At 45.6% G+C, this 20,128-nt stretch overlaps 1 protein-coding gene across 5 annotated transcripts in view; it reads left to right on the forward strand.

Moving 5' to 3' along the window:
• Positions 1–20,128, forward strand: part of LOC119968075 (zinc finger MYM-type protein 4-like) — a 385,591-nt gene that overhangs the window by 217,078 nt on the left and 148,385 nt on the right. The window contains exon 1 of one of the 5 annotated variants that reach the window (XM_038801170.1): positions 10,316–10,400. The exons of the other annotated variants lie outside the window; for them this stretch is intronic. Within the exon in view, the coding sequence (XP_038657098.1) occupies positions 10,338–10,400 (63 nt within the window). The 5' untranslated portion in view covers positions 10,316–10,337. Of the gene's footprint in view, positions 1–10,315; positions 10,401–20,128 lie in introns of those variants that run through there. 5 annotated transcript variants of the gene reach the window in all.

Consider the following 20,128-nt stretch of genomic DNA (forward strand, 5'->3'; position numbering starts at 1 on the left):
ATCATTTAATTTTCATAATGAATAAATAAGATTTTCAAAAAATACATATGGAAAAAAGGGTACAATTAAAATTTTTGTAGAAAAAAATGTGTATTTCTTAGTAATTACAGTGTACATGTACTGTACATATTACTGGCAGTAGATACCAAATATAAATACAGAATGTTATAATTTAATTTTTAATTTTTTTAAATTTTAAGTAATTGGTTGATATTTTTAAATAGTTTACAGCACAATTTACACATTAACAGATAGGTCAAAAGCACAATAGAGCATTGCATGCAGTCCACTATATTAAGAGCAACCGTTTGTGTTCGCTAGATGATTATGCGAATCTGCCAATATTTGCTTCTGCATCCAATTCATCTAACAATTCCTTTTCAATGGATAGCAACATGTATGATTCCAAATTCTCCTCAGACAGCGAATTTCTTAACCTTGTCTTTCTGATCTTTAGCTTTGAAAATGTCCTCTCACATTGGACTTGAGTAACTGATAGCGTGCAGATGACTTTATAAAGTTCATAAAGGTTATCATATGCCTTGTCATGAAGTCTGTTGGATGACTTCCGGTTGCGGTTATGCGGAGCTAAGCCGCACATTCGGCAGCACCCGCTTTAATAGGACTTGTGGGCTCTTTTAAGGGCCCCAAACGGCGCTGATTCGACGATTCCCGGTGGATAAAGGGGTCTGGAGCAAAACCCCCCCGGGATTTATGGTGCGGACTCGAAGTGGGGCGAGGAGAAAAACGGCAGCAGCTCCCCTGGAAAAGCGGGGGAAGGTGGACAAAATGGCGGCCGGTGGAGCCCCTGAGGAGTGGAGGCAGTGGGCTGAGGAGCAGCAGGCGGCCCTTCTGCACTATTTCACGGAGCTGAAAGGGGAGCTGTTGGAATCCCTGAAGGTGACGACTAGTAAGCTGTTGGAGACCCAGACAACCCAGGGTGCAGCGATACTCGAGTTCCAGCAGCAGGCCTCTGAGCGCGAGGAGGAGGTTTTGACCCTCGTGGGGAAGGTGGAGATACACGAGGCGCTTCATAAAAAGTGGCAAGATCGGTTCGAGGATGTGGAGCTTCGGTCACGGAGGAAGAACCTGCGGATCCTGGGCCTCGAGGAGGGGCTGGAGGGGTCGGACCTGCTGGCCTATGTGGCCGTGATGTTGAACTCGCTGGTGGGGGCAGGATCCTTCCATCTGCCCCTGAAGCTGGAGGGGGCCCACAGAATACTGGCCAGGCGGCCTAAGGCGAATGAACCCCCGCGGGCGGTGCTGGTGCAGTTCCATCGGTTCAGTGACCGGGAGTGTGTTCTGCGATGGGCCAAGAAGGTGAGGAGCAGTAAGTGGGAGAATTCGGTAGTGCGTATCTACCAGGACTGGAGTGCGGCGGTGGCCAAGCGGAGAGCCGGGTTTAACCGGACGAAGGCAGTGCTCCACGGAAAGCAGGTGAAGTTCGGAATGTTGCCGCCTGCGCGCCTGTGGGTCACCTACAAGGACCGGCATCACTACTTTGAGTCCCCAGAGGAAGTGTGGGCCTTTGTGCAGGCTGAAAAGTTGGACTCGAACTAGAGATTGGGGGCTGTGGGAGTTTTTCTATTTCTGTATCATTGTTTATGCTGTAGCGGGTTATTCTGTTTGTTTCTGTTTTGTCTCTCGCTTTCGGACGATGTGGGTTATGGTTTTGTGTTCTAAGGGGGGTACTGGGGTTTGTGGTTGATCTGTGTCTTTGTTTGTACGGAGTTGGTGGTTGGGTTGGGACTTGCTGTTTGGGAGCTGAGTTGGTGGGGTGGGGCAGTGTGAAAGCGCGGGCTTTTCTCTGGTTTCCCGCGCTGTGGGACGAGGGGGTGGAGCTGGTGGCGAGGGGTGTGGTTATTAGACCGGGTTTCCCGTGCTGAAGCGGTGCCAAGGAGCTGATGCAGGGGAGAAGGGTGGACCTCATATCGGGAGGGGTCGGAGTTAGAGCGGGAGCTGCCGGGGTCAGCAGAAGTCAGCTGGCTCACGGTAGTACAGTGGAGGGAGAGTCGCGGCTCGGAGGGGTCCTAGCCTGGAGGTGGGGGGGGGGATACCGGGTTGCTGCTGGATTGGCCAGGGAGGAGTTGGTGCGGGTCGGGGGGGGTCGGGGTGAGGTTCTATCGCCGTGGGAAACGGGCCGAATGGGTGCTGGCCAGGGGCGAGAAGTCGATGGGCTATGGCTAGTTGACGGGGGAGGGGTGCCCCCTGATCCGGCTGATTACGTGGAACGTGAGGGGGTTGAATGTGCCGGTTAAGCGGGCCCGGGTGTTTTTGCATCTGAAGGAGCTGAAGGCGGACATGGCCATGCTCCAGGAGACCCACCTGAAGGTGGCGGATCAGGTCCGTCTGAGGAAGGGGTGGGTGGGGCAGGTTTTCCACTCAGGGCTCGACTCGAAGTATCGGGGGGGTGGCGATCCTGGTGGGGACGAGGGTGGCGTTTGAGGTGTCTGAGGTTGTGGCTGATAGTGGCGGCAGATATGTGATGGTGAGCTGTAAGCTGCAGGGGGAGAGGGTGGTGTTGGTTAATGTGTACGCCCGAATTGGGATGATGCTGGTTTCATAAGGCGTATGTTGGGCCGCATTCCTGGCCTGGAGGTGGGGGGCTTGATCATGGGGGGGGGGACTTCAATACGGTGCTGGATCCCCTACTGGATCGTTCTAGTTCAAGGACAGGCAGGAGGCCGGCGGCGGCCAAGGTGTAGAGGGGGTTTATGGACCAGATGGGAGGAGTGGATTCCTGGAGGTTTGGGAGGCCGAGGGCTCGGGAGTACTCTTTTTTCTCCCGTGTGCACAGGGTTTATTCCCGCATTGATTTCTTTGTTTTGAGTAGGGGACTGGTCCCGAGGGTGGAGGAGGCCGAGTATTCGGCTATTGCAATTTCAGACCATGCTCCGCATTGGGTGGATCTGGAGATGGGGGAGGTGCGGGATCAGCGGCCGCTTTGGCGTCTGGACGTGGGGTTGTTGGCTGATGAGGAGGTGTGTAGGAGGGTTCGGGGATGTATCGCGAGGTACCTCGAGGTCAATGATACTGGGGAGGTCCAGGTGGGGATGGCGTGGGAGGCTCTGAAGGCAGTGATTAGGGGGGAGCTGATCTCCATCCGAGCCCATAGGGAGAGGGGGGAGAGGAGGGAGAGGGAGAGACTGGTGGAGGAGCTGTTGAGTGTGGATAGGAGGTATGCGGAGGCCCCGGAGGAGGATTTGCTGGGGGAGCGGCGTAGCTTGCAGGCCAAGTTTGATTTATTGACCACCAGAAAGGCGGAGACACACTGGAGGAAGGTGCAGGGAGCGGTCTATGAGTATGAAGAGAAGGCGAGCAGGACGCTGGCGCATCAACTTCGTAAGCGGGACGCGGCTAGGGAGATTGGTGGAGTGAAGGATAGAGATGGGAATGTGGTGCGGCAGGGGGCAGAGGTCAATGAGGTCTTTAGGGACTTTTATAGGGAATTGTACCGGTCGGATCCGCCGGCGGTGGGAGGGGGAATGGAGAGTTTTTTGGACAGGCTCCGATTTCCAAGGGTGCAGGAGGAGCAGGGGGAGGGACTGGGGGCGCCAATCGAGTTGGAGGAGCTGGTCAGTGGGATTGGCCACATGCAGTCGGGGAAGGCGCCGGGACCGGATGGGTTCCCAGTTGAATTTTATAAGAAATACGCGGACCTGTTGGGCCCCCTGTTGGTTAGGACCTTCAACGAGGCATGGGAGGGGGTGTTTTGCCCCCGACGATGTCTCGGGCGCTGATTTCCCTGATCCTGAAGCGTGATAAGGACCCCTTGCAGTGCGGATCATACAGGCCGATTTCACTGCTGAATGTAGATGCCAAGTTGCTGGCAAAGATCTTGGCCGCTAGAATAGAGGGCTGGTTGACGGGGGTGGTACATGAAGATCAGACGGGTTTTGTGAAGGGGAGGCAGCTGAACACTAACGTGCGAAGGCTGCTAAATGTGATAATGATGCCGGCAGCAGAAGGAGAGGCGGAGATTGTGGTGGCATTGGATGCGGAGAAGGCCTTTGACAGGGTTGAGTGGGGGTACTTGTGGGAGGTGTTGGAGAGGTTCGGGTTTGGGATGGGGTTTATTAAATGGGTGAGGTTGCTGTATGAGGCCCCGATGGCGAGTGTAGCGACAAATAGGAGGAGGTCCGAGTACTTCAGGCTCCACCGTGGGACGAGGCAGGGGTGCCCCTGTCCCCCTTGCATTGGCAATTGAGCCTCTTGCCATGGCTCTCAGGGAGTCGAGGAGGTGGAGGGATTTGGTGCGAGGAGCACCGAGTGTCGCTGTATGCGGACAACTTGCTGTTGTATGTAGCAGACCCGGTGGGGGAATGCCGGAGGTGATGGAGATTCTTGCTGAGTTCGGGAGTTTCTCGGGATATAAATTGAACCTGGGCAAGAGTGAGCTGTTTGTCGTACACCCAGGAGATCAGGAGGAGGGGATTGTTAGGCTCCCGCTAAAGAGGGCAGTGAGGGGTTTTAGGTACCTGGGGGTTCAGGTGGCTAGGAGCTGGGGGACTCTGCACAAGCTCAATTTTACTAGGTTGGTGGAGCAGATGGAGGAGGAATTTAAAAGGTGGGACATGCTGCCGTTGTCGTTGGCGGGTAGAGTACAGTCCGTTAAAATGATGGTGCTCCCGAGGTTTTTGTTTTTGTTTCAGTGCCTCCCCATTTTTGTTCCGAGGGCCTTTTTTAGGAGGGTGAGCAGCAGCATTCTGGGATTTGTATGGGCACATGGGACTCAGAGGGTAAGGAGGGTCTTTTTGGAGCAGGGCAGGGATAGAGGGGGGCTGGCGCTGCCCAACCTCTCTGGGTACTATTGGCGGCTAACGTCTCGATGGTACGTAAGTGGGTATTGGATGGGGAGGGGGCAGCATGGAAACGGATGGAGATGGCATCCTGTGGAGGCACGAGCCTGAAGGCACTGGTAACAGCGCCGCTGCCGCTCCCTCCAATGACGTACACTATGAGCCCGGTGGTGGCGGCTACCCACAAAATTTGGGGGCAGTGGAGGCGACACAGGGGGGAAGTGGGGGGCTCGCTGGAGGCCCCGCTGCGGGGGAACCACCGGTTTGTCCCAGGGAACATGGATGGCGGGTTCCTGGGGTGGCACAGGGCGGGCATTAGGAAGTTGGGAGACCTGTTTATTGACGGGAGGTTCGCGAGCCTTGGTGAACTGGAGAAGTTTGTACTCCCCCCTGGGAATATGTTCAGGTACCTTCAGGTCAAGGCGTTTGCTGGGCGACAGGTGGAGGGGTTCCCTTTGCTGCCCCCGCGGGGGGTAAGGGATAGGGTGCTTTCGGGGGTGTGGGTCGGGGATGGGAAGGTGTCTGACATCTACCAGGTAATGCAGGAGGTGGGGGAGGTGTCGGTAGAGGAGCTGAAGGCTAAGTGGGAGGTGGAGCTGGGGGAGCAGATTGAGGAGGGGACATGGGCGGACGCCCTGGAGAGGGTGAACGCCTCCTCTTCATGTGCGAGGCTTAGTCTCATCCAGTTCAAGGTGCTGCACCGGGCCCACATGTCCAGGTCTAGGATGAGTAGGTTCTTTGGGGGCGAAGAAAGGTGTGTCAGGTGTTCGGGGAGTCCAGCAAACCATGCCCATATGTTCTGGGCATGCCCGGCACTGGAGGAGTTCTGGAAGGGGGTGGCGAGGACGGTGTCGAGGGTGGTGGGATCCAGGGTCAAGCCAGGCTGGGGACTCTCGATATTTGGGGTTGGGGTGGAGCCGGGAGTGCAGGAGGCGAAAGAGGCCGATGTTTTGGCCTTTGCGTCCCTAGTAGCCCGGCGGAGGATCTTCCTGCAGTGGAAAGATGCGAGACCTCCGAGCGTGGAGACCTGGATTAATGACATGGCGGGATTCATTAAGTTGGAGAGGGTCAAATTCGCCCTGAGGGGGTCGGTACAAGGGTTCTTTAGGAGGTGGCAGCCTTTCCTCGACTTTCTGGCTCAACGATAAGGTACTAGGTCAGCAGCAGCAGCAACCCGGGGGGGAGAGGGGGTGGGGGGGGGGTTGAGGGGGATAGTGTTTAAGTTAATTTGCTTATTGTTAATTTATTTTGTTGTTTAATGGCTTTGGGGGGGGGGGGGTGGGGGGGTTTGTTATATGCGCTGTTACGGGTGCTGGGGAGTGTTTATTATTATTATTGTTATTATTATTATTTTGTTGATAAATATTTTTCAAAAAATTCCAATAAAAATTATTTAAAAAAAAAAATGAAGTCTGTTGGAGGCCACAATTTGTAGTACACACGATGGGCAAGTGCTGGAAATTTTACAATTGTTGCAACTGGAATCCATATTCTCACCATCATTAAGCAATAGCTTTAATACATCAAAGTTTGAAGCAAAAGAAAACAATTCCAATATTACTTGATCTTTGCTGATTTGTGGAAACAGCTTAATAATACCTTCCAATGCTTCATCTTCAAGGCCCTTCTCTGCAATAGTTTTAAACTTTGCTGGGTCCAAGCAGGACAAATCTTTATACAACTGTTTGTGTTGTACAAAGCGTGATTCTAGTGACTGGACAATGCGATCCATTATTAGGTTAAACACATTTACTCGAAAATCAGCAAGAGAATCTGAGGAATTTCTTTCATCATTAATAAGCTCATCTGCTATTCTTTTCTTCTTCCTCTGCCTCTTAACTGGCAATGCTGTTTCCAGTGCATCAATTTCCAATGTTTGATTTTCATCCATATTCATCTGTGAAATCCTGTCATTACATTTATTTACAAATTCCAAAGCCTTGCTGTGAACGTTATCAAATGTTCTTGTCTGTTCCTTCAACTTTGTTGTAGCTGAATCTACCAAACTCCATGCAGTAAACATATCTAAACCACTTGTCTGTAGATAACTTGATAACGGGGTTGCAGTTTCAAATATATACAAGTAAGTAAATGCTATCAATATGGTTTCAAACTTTTGAAGACTTTGAAGTAAAACATTTGCTTCATGTTTTGTTCCAAACTTTTCTGAATCTTGTATCATTGATAAGCATGTCAATAGATTTACGAAAGTACTGGCAGCGGCATCATCAAAACGTCCAAATATAGTTGTTGCTGCATTGGATTTTCCTGACCATCTGGTCTCACCAATTAGCTTTAATCGTTTCATTTTTTCTTGTCCTAGATGTTTTCCAACAACTTCTATCCATACAGCCATTCTCTTGTATGATGCTTTCACAAAAGTTGCTATATTCTGGAGCAAATTGAAAAAAGAAACTGCAGGCACACAACATTTTGTTGTTTCAGTTATCACCAAATTCAAGACATGGGCATAGCACCATATATGAACATGTTGATCAGCTACATCAGCAATTTTACTTTGTAAACCATTATACTGGCCATGGTAGCTTGCAGCGCCATCTGTGCTATCAGATAAACATTTTTGGGGGTCAATTTTAAGATGCTGTAATGTTTCAATCAATAGATCAAAAAGTCCCTGTCCTGTACCATTACTTGGCACAACTGAAAGTAGTCACTCACAGATAATACCTTTAAGCACATACCGAATAATAATGCTAAACTGATCGATGGATGAATTATCTTGTGTTGAATCAACCTGAATAGAATAATATTTTGCTTGAGAAACTTCATGACTAATTCTTTCTTGTATCATATTCTTCATAATTTTGATTAACATGTTTATAGTTGTTTTACTCAGGTATGTATGCACTGCAGAAACGTTAGCTGCCGTAATGGGGTCATATTTTGCCATCAACTGCACTGTAGCTTAAAAATTGCCATGATTCAGAACCTCATTATCTAGAGTGTAGGCCAATTCATTTCTGTGACCTCGAAAAGGAAGTGCTTGCTTCCCTAACATCTTTATGATGTCTATAATCCTCAGGACAATACTTCTCTGCTTCAATACTTCTTCTTTCCTTTTAATTAGTGATGCTGCAAAAAAATTATCTAAGGTGCCATCATTAACCACACTGATATATTGCTGAGCTTTTGTGACGTGTGTTGTCGATTCATGTAAAGTCATGCTCTGGCTAATACGGCTGTAGTCACTAAAGCCACGTACAAAGGGTGATGGATCACAAGTGTTGGGAAACTCAAAGGCTAAGCATAATGAACAATATAAGCATCTATTTTCTTTGTTATATGTTAGCCATTTTCTTGGGACTGAGTCATTCATAATTTCCCCTCTCATACAAACGAGCATCAAATGGCAGATCATCAAGTGGCTGAAGTGGATGTTCAGCAAAAAACTGTTTTAGCTTTGCTCGTGATGGATATTGGAAGATTCCAGTAATTGATCTTTCATTTTCTTGCGTAGGTTCATTTACAGGATGTGCTTCAGAAACCAAGTCATTTATGCTTGAAGGAATATATGATTCCCTGTCACTAGTTGAAGCTATGTGTTCAGATGTTGTAACTACAGGCAGTACAGATACCGGAACAAGGAAGCCAGAAGAAATATTGGGCCTGGGTTGATTAGTAATGGATGCACTTGTATTTGTCTCTACATTCAAAGTAGCTTTTCTCTGTTCTTGTAACTCACGTGCCATTGCATCATCACCATGAGCATTGTTTCTTGCTTCTTGATTATTTGTTGCAGAACTGGATATTGATGTGGATTGTGCTTGTGGTATTATAAACTCTGTAATAGGCCTGCATCGATTGGCTGATTCCTTCCTTTCTGCTTCTTTTTGTTCTTTGCGTTTTAGTGACCCAGATTTATGCTTTTTCTTTTCCATGCTGGTAGGGGTAATATTCCTGAAATAAAAACTTAATTAAAAATAGCCCACATTGGGAAAAATGAATATTGATGATTGCAAGAATAACTTGAAGGAACGCCAAATAAACCCCTACTTGATAAAAAATATAAAATAACTTACTTACACTTCAATAGGGTATGTTCATTAGTCAATACTACTGTGGCCTATGCAGCTTCAGAAGAGGAGACAATCCACTGTCCAGTGTTCACACCAGCAAGCAACTGAGACAACTGTTGAAACTTAGAAGTTTGGTCCGACATTTGGTAAGACATTAAGAATAGTCCCACGACCAAAGTTAACATGTCCAGTTTGATACCAGTGTAGTGTTACAAGTCGCAACCCTTTGAGTTTACCGATCATGGCTTATCACTTGAATATCTTTGACCTCATGATTCATGGTCAAAGGTACCGCTTCTCCTTTTCGGTGACCTCACGACCCTATGTACTGCTTGATATCCTTTCAAGTTGCCGACCATCTCAATTCGCAAACTGTAACTTTATCTTTAAATTCACACACTCTTGCTGAAAACATGGATTTCCAACTATGTCCGACCCGGGTGACCCAGGCCCACCCACCCCCCCCCCCTTTCCACTTCTTTTCACATCCGTTTAACACTGCTTCGTTCCTTCATACACTGAGTGATTATTTGTTTGTTTCTTTATTGCATTTTTATTTGGTATTGCTCTTTTTAAAAACAATTATATTTTATTAAGTTAGAATACAAATCTCAGGAAAGAAGTTGGAGATTTATTTATCTAATTAATTATAATTTTTAAGGGCCCTTCTTGGCTCTCCGGGCCCCGGACCGATGTACCGGCTGAACCAAGACTACTGCTTGATATCCTTTGAAGTTGCCGACCATCTCAAATCACGAATTGTAACTTAATTTTTAAATTCACACACTCTTGCTGAAAACATGGAATTTCCTTAATTATGCCCGACCCGGGCCCCCCTATTCCACATCCTTCCACTACCTCCCCTGCTTCATTCCTTTTCATGCACTGCTTATTTGTGTCCTGTTCTCTTTTTTTTGTTATTCCTTTTTATTACTAAAACAGTTGTCTGTGTTTGTTTCTTTATTGCATTTTTATTTGATATAGGGGCCCACTTCATCAGGGGCCCACTTGCCATCGGGCAAGCTGACACCCTGGCCAGTCCGCCACTGCCAGGAATGACAATGACGAGGCCGCAATCAGATCAGCCATGACCTGTTGAAAGGCTGGAAAGGCTTGAGGAACCCAATGGCCTACTCCTGCTTCTAATTCGCATGTATATTTTTTTAAAGATGCCTGGAGCCCCTTGTGGATTATGGCTAATTATGGATGGATGGATGGGCCCCCATCTCCCTGAAACAACCCCTGTATTTGGTGCTGACTTCACTTCAGAAAATGGTCAGCCCCTCCCCCTTTCAAAAGGGCGGGACGACACAAAATTGACTTCTCGCGTGACCTGCTCCCCTCCACCCCCACGCTGGAGAAACGCATGGGCCTTCCCTGGCCCCGCCACTCCGCCTGACCGACGTTGTGCGCGTGACGCACGTGCGAACGTCATGACGTAACGCGCGCTCGGCTGTGCTTGCGTGCGTCTGCGTGACATTCTGATGTTGGTGCCACCAACATGGCGGACCCGAGAGAGCAGGAGGAGATCTGCGCCGCCAGATGCACAGGCTCGGCGCACACGGTAGGTCTGGCAAATCCGCCACCTTCGCCTCCCCCCCGCCAAACCCTTGGGCGCTATTATTCCGTCATATTTTTGTTGCGGGTTAGCGGAGGATGGATATAAAACAAATCTCAAACCGAGACATGGAAATACACCGGGGGGGGGATTGGGGCAGGGGGAGGGCATTGAGGCGAGTGGTCTGCCGCGGAGAGAGATGGTGGAATATTTTTTTTGAGGGGGACGCACTTGTCAGTCGATCAGAGACACAAACACATGCGAGGCCTTCGGTGTCGAGAGGGAAGGCTCCGACCCCCCCCCCCCCCCCCCTTGAATCCGCGTAGTTGCATTATTATTTACTCCTGTGGGGTATGAAACTCTGCTGACCGCATCTTCTTACCAAATTTAACATCTCGACTCAAGTGGTGCGAGGGCTCAAGAGTCTTTTTGCAGCGTTTATTTTATGGATATTTCTGTCTATCTCCTAAATGGCACAAGGTGGAACTTTGTGTGGGGCTTTTGATATCGCGATAGTGACTTGGTGTGGCCCATGTTAAGTGGTCCTGCTTTTGTCTGGGAGAGAGAGGTTGGGGGACGGCGTGGGGAGAAGGATTTATTCCGGCAAAGTGTTTTGAAACGCAGAAATCGACGCAGTGCCCATTGATTTTTACTGTTCACTGGTGATATTTGCTAAGATACTCGCTCATTTGTATCAAAACTTTAAAAGGAGGCAAACTTTATCCCGTATGTCATTCATTTTTAACGAAAGTTTGAATGTTTTTATAAGGGAGCTACTATTGTACTTGAGATTCTGTCTCTTTAATTGTGGGAAATCTACTCTCAGATCGGAGGAGCATTTTGGGTTGGCGGTGCTACGTTTGCACAGACTATTGCAATTTTGGGTTTTGACATTTTCACAGTGAGCCATCCGTGGACCTTTTTCTCTACAGTACCATGGCTGTACTTTTCCTGTAATCTTCTCTTTCACAATGATGGAAATAAAGGATTAGCAATTGTGTTCTGTGCAATAACCATTTTTGCTGGATTAAGCAGTCTTGTACTGCTACCTGACTTTTCAGAGTGTCGTGATAAAAATAAATATGATTTTGGAGATGTTTAATTTTGTGTTTGTAAATGTAATTGATAAAATGGCATATGCAAAGTCTCAACATGTTTCTGGAAGTGTGAATCCCAATAGTTTTATCCCAAATTATTTACAGTAATAATTCAATTCACAAGTAGTCACATCTACATGTCCATTAGACAAAATGTTAGCAAATACATGCAATTGGGTTTTTTGTATGGTAAGAAATTTGAATTTGTGGTCTTTAGAAATATCTAATCGATTAGGCAAGCTTCACCTAGGATCAAAAACTCCTGTTTACTAGGAAATTAACATTTGTGATTTTAGTCCGATCTGAGATCGGTCCCTGACAGTCGCTCTGATTCTGGACTGAAACCCCAGCATTTTAGTTTTATTTGTAAGACTGGAAAGAAAGATTCGCTCTCGGAGTGATTGCATGAAGAATTAGGGCTTTGGGTTTTTTAAAATTTAAAGCACCCAATTCTTTTTTTCCCAATTACGGGGCAATTTAGCATGCCCAATCCACCTTCCCTGCACATCTTTGGGTTGTGGGGGTGAGACACACGCAGACACGTGGAGAATGTGCAAACTCCACATGGATAGTGGCCCGGGTCCGGGATCGAACCTGGGTCCTAGGTGCCATGAGGCAGCAGCGTTAACCACAGTGCAGGCCCGCGTTTTGGTATTTAAAAAAAATTATAATGAACGTTTAGCTTCGCTCCCAAAAATGAAACCGCTTCCAATTACCCTTTAACACTACCTAATTTCCCACTAAACAACAAGAAACGTATAGCTCTCAATCTACCTTCCATTAACATGGCATAGAGTAATAATTTATAAAACAGATTTGGACTCCTGTTAGAACCCATTCAGACTCTCACTGATTGTCTTTAAAAGGCTGGTTCATCTGGCATGTTTCAGCATCTTCCTAGTCCACAGACAAGACTGCTCTGCTTTACATATTATTACTCTTTTATAACTATCCTACTGTGAGAGAACTGTGGACTCTGGGTCAGGCAGATCAGATCCAGTTCCCCTCTCTCCCAGAACCTTCTCCAAAAATAGCTGCCTCTCTGCATTCCTGGGTTCCACCCATCAATTATCTCATCTCCCCAAGCTGAAAACAGATTATTTCAGCATGTTGTAAAAGCACATAATCTCCCCAGGGACTTCCCCACTCAAAACATTCCTCTGGTCAATTTCACCTGCTGTTTCCTGGAAGCAAAACAAAATCTTTGACCACTGCAGTAGAACGCACTGTACCCCCAGGCTTTTAACCCTTAAATTGTCCCAATATGTAGACACCAATATTCCTAAAATCCTCCATTCATCAAATTTCTTGGCCAGAAGCCACAGACTGCTCTTAAAATTATGGTGTATACTTGAAGATTAGTGGAAACTGTGTATTTATAATATTCAGGTCCCATATCTCAAGCTTAAATAATTTTTTCATGTAAAGAGAGAACTTGAATTATATTGTCTTTGATGACCTCATGATCAAAGCACTTGACAGCCAATTAAATACTTTTGGAAATGAAGTCACTGCTGTGGGAAATGTGAAAGTCAGTGTACCACACAACATGCTTCCATGAACAGTGTGATGGTCCAAAAGCCTGTTTAGTACTGTTGATTGAAGGATAGGTCTTGACCAGGAGAGCTCCCTGTTCATCTTCGAAAAGTGTTGATGTTTTATGCCCACCTGAGAAAGCAAATGGTACTTAGATTTAACATTTTATCTGAAAGGCCGTTCTGAAATGTTCACCTAAATTATGCGCTCAAGTCTTTGGAGTGTACGATGGCCCATGTGCTTTTGGGGGAACAAACTTAGTTTTATGATGAGCTGATGGACCCTTTAAGAATGAGATTTCACTGAAGGATTTCTGGTAAATGTAACCAAGCTGCCTGTGAGATAACCAACAGGGAAAAAGAGGGTCAACCAGAAATTAATTACAGTGTTCAGTAGGTCCATGGTTGAGTTTAGCATGCATGCAGTTTGGTTTAGAACAAGCTGACGAAAGGAAAATTTTTTAATGCAGAGTTCACTTGTGTCGGTGAGCAGATTTTAAAGGCCAAGTTAACGGAGGGACTACTGATAGTGAGTTGAGCTTCTCGGGTAAGCCAAGCTCAGTAGAGCGAGTGAGCTTAAATGTAGGACTGCAGAATTGAATACTAGATCAAGGAGACATGAGGTGTCTACACTTAAGACACCAATGATGTTTGTGCTGAACTGGGACTCTACTACTGTGGGGCGTTAGCAGAGACTTGAAGGAACTACCTTGCCCAAAGTGAACAGAAGTTCCAAGAAATCCTAGCCCTGATACGAACCTTTGAAACAGTGCTCAGATCAAGTGGTTAATCGACCATTTTCTAACGGGTTACCAGCTTGCGTTATTGGGTATGCAAGTCAAATGAGTGTAGAATACAAGTTGAGTTAGAAAGTTCTAAGCACCTGTGTTCATTCTACTATTGATATCTTTTAATATAACTGGCTGGTTAATACACAATGTTTGATTTTTGTGCAGTAAAATTATTCCTATTCAATCTGAAGCCTGTGGCTTAATACTTCTCGTAAATACCTGGATTTTAGGTTCTAGAAACAATGTTTCTGCTCTTTACCAAGTTGATAACACATGGAGTACGAGCTAGCAGGCAAGTGTGCCACAATCGATCCTCAGTTGACTGACACCTGATCAACAAACAGAAAACGTGCTTGTTATGAGATGAAACAGTTTAAAATGTGACAAAGTTAGACAATTATATTCATGAACAGGTTGAAAATGTTGGCCTTTGGTGAGAATGGAAAGCAAGGGCAGCACGGTGGCGCAGTGGTTAGCACTGCTGTCTCACGGAGCCGAGGACCAAGGATCGATCCCGGCCCCGGGTCACTGTCCGTATGGAGTTTACACATTCTCCCCATGTTTGCGTGGGTTTCACCGCCACAATCCATAGATGTGCAGTGTAGGTGGATTGGCCAAACTAAATTGTCCCTTTGAAGGAAATAATGAATTGGGTACTCAATTTAAAAAAAAAAGAGAATCGAAAGAAAAGTAACTCACTAATTTGTAAAAGAGAACCATTTGTTTGCTCTTTCATTTCTGATTATTCCTTTCTTCCTCCCTGCTGTATTTCTTTTTTTTTGTTTTATAAATTTAGAGTACCCAATTCATTTTTCCAATTAAGGGGCAATTTAGTGTGGCCAATCCACCTAACCAGCACATCTTTGGGTTGTGGGGGTGAGACCCACGCAGACACGGGGAGAATGTGCAAACTCCACACGGACAGTGACCCAGGGTCGGGATTCGAACCTGGATCCTCAGCGCCGTAGGCAGCAATGCTAACCACTGTGCCACCGTGCTGCCCTCCTGCTGTATTTCTGATGGTTTTATTGTGATGCAGCTTTCAGCAATGTAGAAAATTCAGGGCACAGAAAGAAGCTATTTGGCACCATTCAGGTGCACAACAAGTATTTGTTTTACATTTTAGGATGAAGGTTTCTGCCTTTACCACTCTTTCTGGCAATGAGTTTCATGCTCTCTCAGTCCTTTGAGTTAAAATATTTCTCCTCAACTCCCCTCTACTATCCCCACACTTCAGATTTTTTGCTCCCTGTTTGTTGACCTCTGCAAAGGGGAGTCTTGTCCATTCTATCTCGGCCCCTCCGTTTAATGAACCTCAATTAAATCTCCCCTCAGCTTCCTCTGTTCAAAAGAACAAAAGTCCCAGGGTATCCAATCTTTTCTTGTAGCTAAGATGCTCAGTCCTTTGCAACATTTTCATAAATCTCCTCTGTGTCTTTAGTGTAATCACAGCCTCATTGTAATGTAATGACCAGACTGAATGCAGTATTCTAGCTGTGGACTGATGAGTGTTTTAATCCTTTGGCACTATTTTTTTTTCTTTTTCACCAGAGATGTATGTTTTTTTGCTTTTAGTATCCATCATCACTGTGCTCTGCTTTTGATCTTTGATTCCAGGATCGCTAGCAGTCTTGGGATTCATCATAGGAATCATTGCTTTTGTGTGAACGTGGGCAGACCATGCTGCTCACCCATAAGGGCATTATGAACAAGCACAAATCTGTTCTCTGTTCAAAGTAATGATCAAAAGTGAAAGCTCGAGTTAATTTTTGTTTTGTTATTCATCTTTTGGTGTGGTGATGGTGGGCTGTTAGCTTATTTGGCTGGATGGCTAACGTGTCGATCAGATTAATGCTAACAGGGTTTTTTCTTGATCTGGCTGAAGTAGACTTGGGACCTGCCTCTTTGCCCTACCCATAACAAAATAGTGGCCTTTGCCTTGGTTGGGCAAAGCTAGTTGTAACAACTGCAGTATTTTAGATGCATTGGATAATAAACATTTGGCAATTTAAAGGTTAAAAGCCTGGATTAGAGTGTCTTTGACTGCAGTTGTCATGCTTTTAAATGAATCCTGTTTTACACAATCAAAAGCTTTTGGGAGCCAGTGGCGAAATTGACCAGAGTAAAAAGCCTGGGCACTGTTGTTTGACTATGAGGAAACCCTGGGGAGTTGATTTGTTTTCAGCTTGGGGAGATGATATCATTGCTGGGTGGAGCTGAGGTATTAAGACATTTTGAGAGAGCTTTTTGAGTGGAGTTCAAAGCTGGCTACCCTTTGGACCACAAATACAGTATTTTGCTCTCATCGTAGGATCGTGAATAAAAAAGATTAATATTATTTAATGCTGTGCAGACTTTTCTGAGGAGATGAAATGGAATGAAAATTGCTTATTGTCACAAATAGGCTTCAAATGAAGTTACTGTGAAAAGCCCCTAGTCACCATATTCCGGCACCTGTTTGGGGAGGCCGGTACGGGAATTGAACCATGCTGCTAGCCTGCATGGTCTGCTTTAAAAGCCAGCTATTTAGCCCAGTGTGCTAAACCAGCCCCAAAGAAGCTGAATCAAGCCAGTTGAAACAGCTTTTGAAGATATCCAACCTGCAGGGGTTCTAACAGCAGCCAAATCTGTTCTAGAAAGCAAGTATTACACTGTGCCATTTGGATGGGGCCCTTTTGTTCCTTGTTTAATTGGGAGTTGAGTAGTATTGATTAAGGGGAACTGTAAACTATTTTCCGATGTGGTGTTATAAGAGTTTAATATTGTAAGAAATCTTGCAACACCAGGTTAAAGTCCAACAGGGTTGTTTCGAATCACTAGCTTTCGGAGCGCAGCTCCTTCCTCAGGTGAATCAGGTGATTCGAAACAAACCTGTTGGACTTTAACCTGGTGTTGTAAGACTTCTTACTGTGTCCACCCCAGTCCAACACCGGCATCTCCTCATCAGTTTAATATTGTGTTAATAAAGTTTTGTTTTAAAATACCAAATCTTTATTTCTTTGTATAATCACTCCTGGAGTGAAGTATTCTTTCTGCACAGTCTTGCAAAATAAACAAAAATATTGTGGCCTGGTCTGGGATCATAACATTGTGTATAATCTTGTTAAATTGGGGGTTTTGAATGATTTTGTATGACAGCCATGATGAGCTTCCTCTTCCAGTCCCATGGAAATAGTGACCGATTGCAGCATCCTCATTCCAGTTCTGTGTGCCAACATCCCAAATATGATTACAGATGAGGGAGGCTGTTTGCCCTATCTAATATAATCCTACGATAAAAACCATGGTTAAGATTCACCAGTATCTGTTTGGTGAATGACTCCCAAATTTGTCGTCTCCATTTCCTGACTTCAAAATTTGATCAGCCTTTGTGTGGAAAAAGCATTTCTTGACACCAGTTGCGACTTGCCTGCTGCTGATTAACTCAGGAGCCTTATTCTGCATTTTGAAATAGCATTCAGGATTAATGTTTCCCATTCTAGTAATTATCATGTACCTCTTTCCAAATAATCCTTCAACAGAACTGTTTTATCCAAGATTTTTAATCTTTCTTCATAATTCAGCCTTCGGACACTTGGGAATTGACCGTTCCTCCTTTCTGGACCACGTTCAGGGCTTGGGTACTTCTCTGGATCAGTTAGCAGAGAGTAATGTTCAAGCTGCAGACAATTAGCATGGCAATCTCTTATCAATTTATTTATAACACAACCTGGGGATCAATTGAACTTTTTGGTCTTAATGACTGAAATCGAGGATTTACTTTTAAACTGTTGGGCCATCTTGCAAACATTTCTGAGAACAAGTCCCTATTGTAATGAGCTTATTGCTGCATCTCCTGATGTAAAGCTCTAATAATAAATACTTAATGAATTGGTACAAAAGAAAACCCCTTATTCCTTTAAGGTAGGGTGCAGTAGCTGCACACATCTCTTGGAACTATCTGCCCCTAACTGCCCACGGTACTGATAATCCCAGTTGCATTTGAAATCTGCTGATAGTGTGGTGACAGAATCTATGTACAGCAACAATACAGTTGAATAATTGTTCATTGGTAAAATCATTTTTTCGGCCTAGCTAGTTTGGAGCTGGGCTACCTAGTTCAGTGGTGGTTCCAAACTCCGATTTCGTACTTTTTATGATACTAATCTTTGTCACAAGTAGGCTTATATTAACAATGAAATGAAGTTACTGTGAAAATCCCCTAGACGCCACATTCCGGCTCCTGTTCACGGGTACACGGAGGGAGAATTCAGAATGTCCAAATTACCTAACAGCACGTCTTTCAGGACTTGTGGGAGGAAACCAGAGCACCCAGAGGAAACCCCTGCAGATATGGGGAGAATGTGCAGAGTCTGCACAGACAGTGACCCAAGCCGGGAATGAAACCCGGGACCCTGGCGCTGTGAAGCAGCAGTGCTAATTACTGTGCTACCGTATGGCCTCTTGAATTAAATTGCATGATCCAAAAGTCAAAAAGCTATATCCCTTTACTTGTTCAGAAATGCAGATTGTTCAATGTTCTCAATATTTAAAAGAGTGCCCTACTGAAGAGAATGCAATGCATTGAGTCACAAATCGGAATAACCATATTACTGTGCTTCCAATGAGCTTTCAATGTGACCCCATTTTAACACTTGAAAGTTAACATGATCCAGATGCCAGTAAAAACAAAACAACAATAAAGCAGCATAGTAACATTCAACTGTGTGTAATAGGACAATGTATATACATCATACAGAAATGACAATCTGTGCTTCCGTACTTGAAAAAATGTCATTTTATGTACTTGCTCAGTCAAGTTCTCCATATTTCCAGTGACAAAAGACACTTGCAATGCCAAAAGCTTTCCCTGCAACTCCTTTGGAGGTTGCAACCCACGGTTTGGGAACTGCTGCCATTTAAGATGCTTTAAAACTTATTTATTGGGGGAAGGAATTGGGAAGTGTGGTGAATGAATATACTTACAACTGATCTGTGAGGCGTGTATTCATATTTAATTCTGACTGGCTGTAGGGATGGTACATAAAAAATTCTGGCCTATTTTCAAACGCATTGCAATGTTCACCCCATTATACTGTCAAGGGACGGAAAGGTATATTGTGGTCATAATGACTGCCATAATAAATGTCACAGTCACTTTTCTAGGGGGTATTGTAAGCATTTGGGCAGTATATTGGGAATTTTACATTGGAGCTGTTACTGTGTGATACTGTCGATAGAATTTACATAGAATTTACAGTGCAGAAGGAGGCCATTCGGCCCAGCGAGTCTGCACCGGCTCTTGGAAAGAGCACCCTACCCAAGGTCAACACCTTCACCCTATCCCCATAACCCAGTAACCCCACCCAACACTAAGGGCAATTTTGGACATTAAGGGCAATTTATCATGGCCAATCCACCTAACCTGCACATTTTTGGACTGTGGGAGGAAACCGGAGCACCCGGCGGAAACCCACACACACACGGGGAGGATGTGCAGACTCCGCACAGACAGTGACCCAAGCCGGAATCGAACCTGGGACCCTGGAGCTGTGAAGCAATTGCGCTATCCACAATGCTACCGTGCTGCCCTGTCACTGAGTATTCAAAATTGTTCGATTTCCCGAACACCTTGGTAAACCGTGGCTGTGTCAGAATATTGTCCAGTTCATCACGTGATCTTGGCAGCATAAAATCAGAGGCTCCAGCACATGAGTTGGCCATTTGGCCCATCTTGTCCATGCCATCCCAAGGACACCCAGGTGTACTTTCTAATCCCACCTTCTTGAACCCAGCACTGTAGCTTAGAGCACTCAAGGTGCAGATCCAGATACCTTTTAAAAGAGTTTAGGGTCTGTGCCTTTAACACCAACTCGGGCATCGAGTTCCAGACTCCCACTACCCTCTGCGTAAAAGATTATTCCTCATGTCCCATCTACACTTTCTGCCACTTCTCTTGAATCTTTGTCCCCTGATTCTAGAATTCTCCACCAAGGGAAACAATTTTATCCTGTCCACTTATCTTTTGCCCTCATAATTTTGTACACTCAATTAAGTCACCCCTCAGCCTCTTTGTTCCAAGAAAAATAACCCCAACCTATCCAGTCTTTCCTCGTAGTTTCATTTTTGTAGCCCTGGCAACATTCTTGTCTGCACTCTCTCCAGAGCAATAACGTCCTTCCTGTAATGTGGCGACCAGAACTGCACACAATATTTCAGTTGTGGACTCACCAGTGTAACATTATATCCGTACTTCTATATTCTATACCTCTGCCAATGAAGGAGACATTCCATCTGCTTTTTTAACAGACTTGTCTACTCGAACTGCTGCC

Source organism: Scyliorhinus canicula, chromosome 1, assembly GCF_902713615.1.
Source record: "Scyliorhinus canicula chromosome 1, sScyCan1.1, whole genome shotgun sequence".
Classification (NCBI taxonomy): Eukaryota; Metazoa; Chordata; class Chondrichthyes; order Carcharhiniformes; family Scyliorhinidae; genus Scyliorhinus; species Scyliorhinus canicula.